Genomic DNA, 1,101 nt, shown 5'->3' on the forward strand with positions numbered 1-1,101 from the left:
GTGCTGTCAGAGCTTTCAATTTAATTTTTGTTTTGAATGGTGCTCTAAAATCTGGTCAAAAACATATTGCCGCACAAATGTCTGCACAGGTTCTAGAGGATTTTTCGAGTTTGTGTCCATGGTAAACATAAGAATACAGGTTTCTGTAAGCACAGGTCATGGAAGTTTAGGGCCTTTGTTTTCTCAACCATTTGAAAGAAAAATAATCTGCCTCTTACGGACTTTCCACTTGGCAAACTTGAAAGAAGTAATAAAGCTGTTATTCTTGGCTTGCTGCTTGCCTGTTCTGAGTTTAGTAATGAGCCGGTACCTGGATGGTTTCTCTTACAGTCCGTCTTTTGTTCCTGGGTTGTTTTTTTTAACAGCAAAGTTATGATCTAATGGGTTTTAGATGTGGAGACTGTTAATTCTTTAATATTAAACTTGAAAAATGAATTGTTTTTTTAATATTCTGAAGTTAGAGCTTGATCAGGCAAGGCTACAGTAGTTAACTATGTAAAATCTGCCTGGTCACCATCAAGCTGAAACTCTGTGTTGGATCCAGGTCTGTGGTCTCATTTAGATCATTAAAAAGAAGTCTTTAATTGCATTTTTGTAAGAGGCTTTTTGGGGTGGAGAAGCTGTGAGCCCTTAATAGTTTAGCTCTTGAAACTGAGGAATCGTGAATTCAAGAATCAAAAAGATAGAGAACCCAATCAAGAATTCTCAAGTTTTTATTGGATTTGAGAATAATAAACTGTTCTGCATAATTGTTTCCTGTGAATCTTTGCAGAGATGGAGGTAAAAGTTATTTACCAAATAAAGATTGGTGCACCTGATGATAGTTAAGGCATGATTTTGAACTTAGAGGAAACATATCTATTACTCTTTGATTCATCCATGTTTTTGTTAATGGTCACAGTTGGCCAACATACTTTCTTGAGCTTGGTAAAGACATACTTGTTTATTCCATTCTAGAAAAATCGCTGCTTATATGTATTTGGTGGCCAGAGATCGAAGACTTATTTGAACGACTTCTTCAGTTATGATGTAGACAGCGACCATGTGGATATCATATCAGACGGCACTAAGAAAGATTCAGGGATGGGTAAGAATATAACT

General features: G+C 36.1%; 1 protein-coding gene across 1 annotated transcript in view; it reads left to right on the forward strand.

Annotated features, from left to right (window-relative positions):
* Nucleotides 1-1,101, forward strand: part of MKLN1 (muskelin 1, intracellular mediator containing kelch motifs) — a 98,252-nt gene that overhangs the window by 71,763 nt on the left and 25,388 nt on the right. Inside the window, exon 12 of the mRNA XM_009882969.1 lies at nt 958-1,087. Within this exon, the coding sequence (XP_009881271.1) occupies nt 958-1,087 (130 nt within the window). The remainder of the gene's footprint in view (nt 1-957; nt 1,088-1,101) is intronic.

This window comes from Charadrius vociferus, unplaced genomic scaffold (assembly GCF_000708025.1).
Source record: "Charadrius vociferus isolate BGI_N301 unplaced genomic scaffold, ASM70802v2 scaffold32, whole genome shotgun sequence".
Taxonomy (NCBI): Eukaryota; Metazoa; Chordata; class Aves; order Charadriiformes; family Charadriidae; genus Charadrius; species Charadrius vociferus.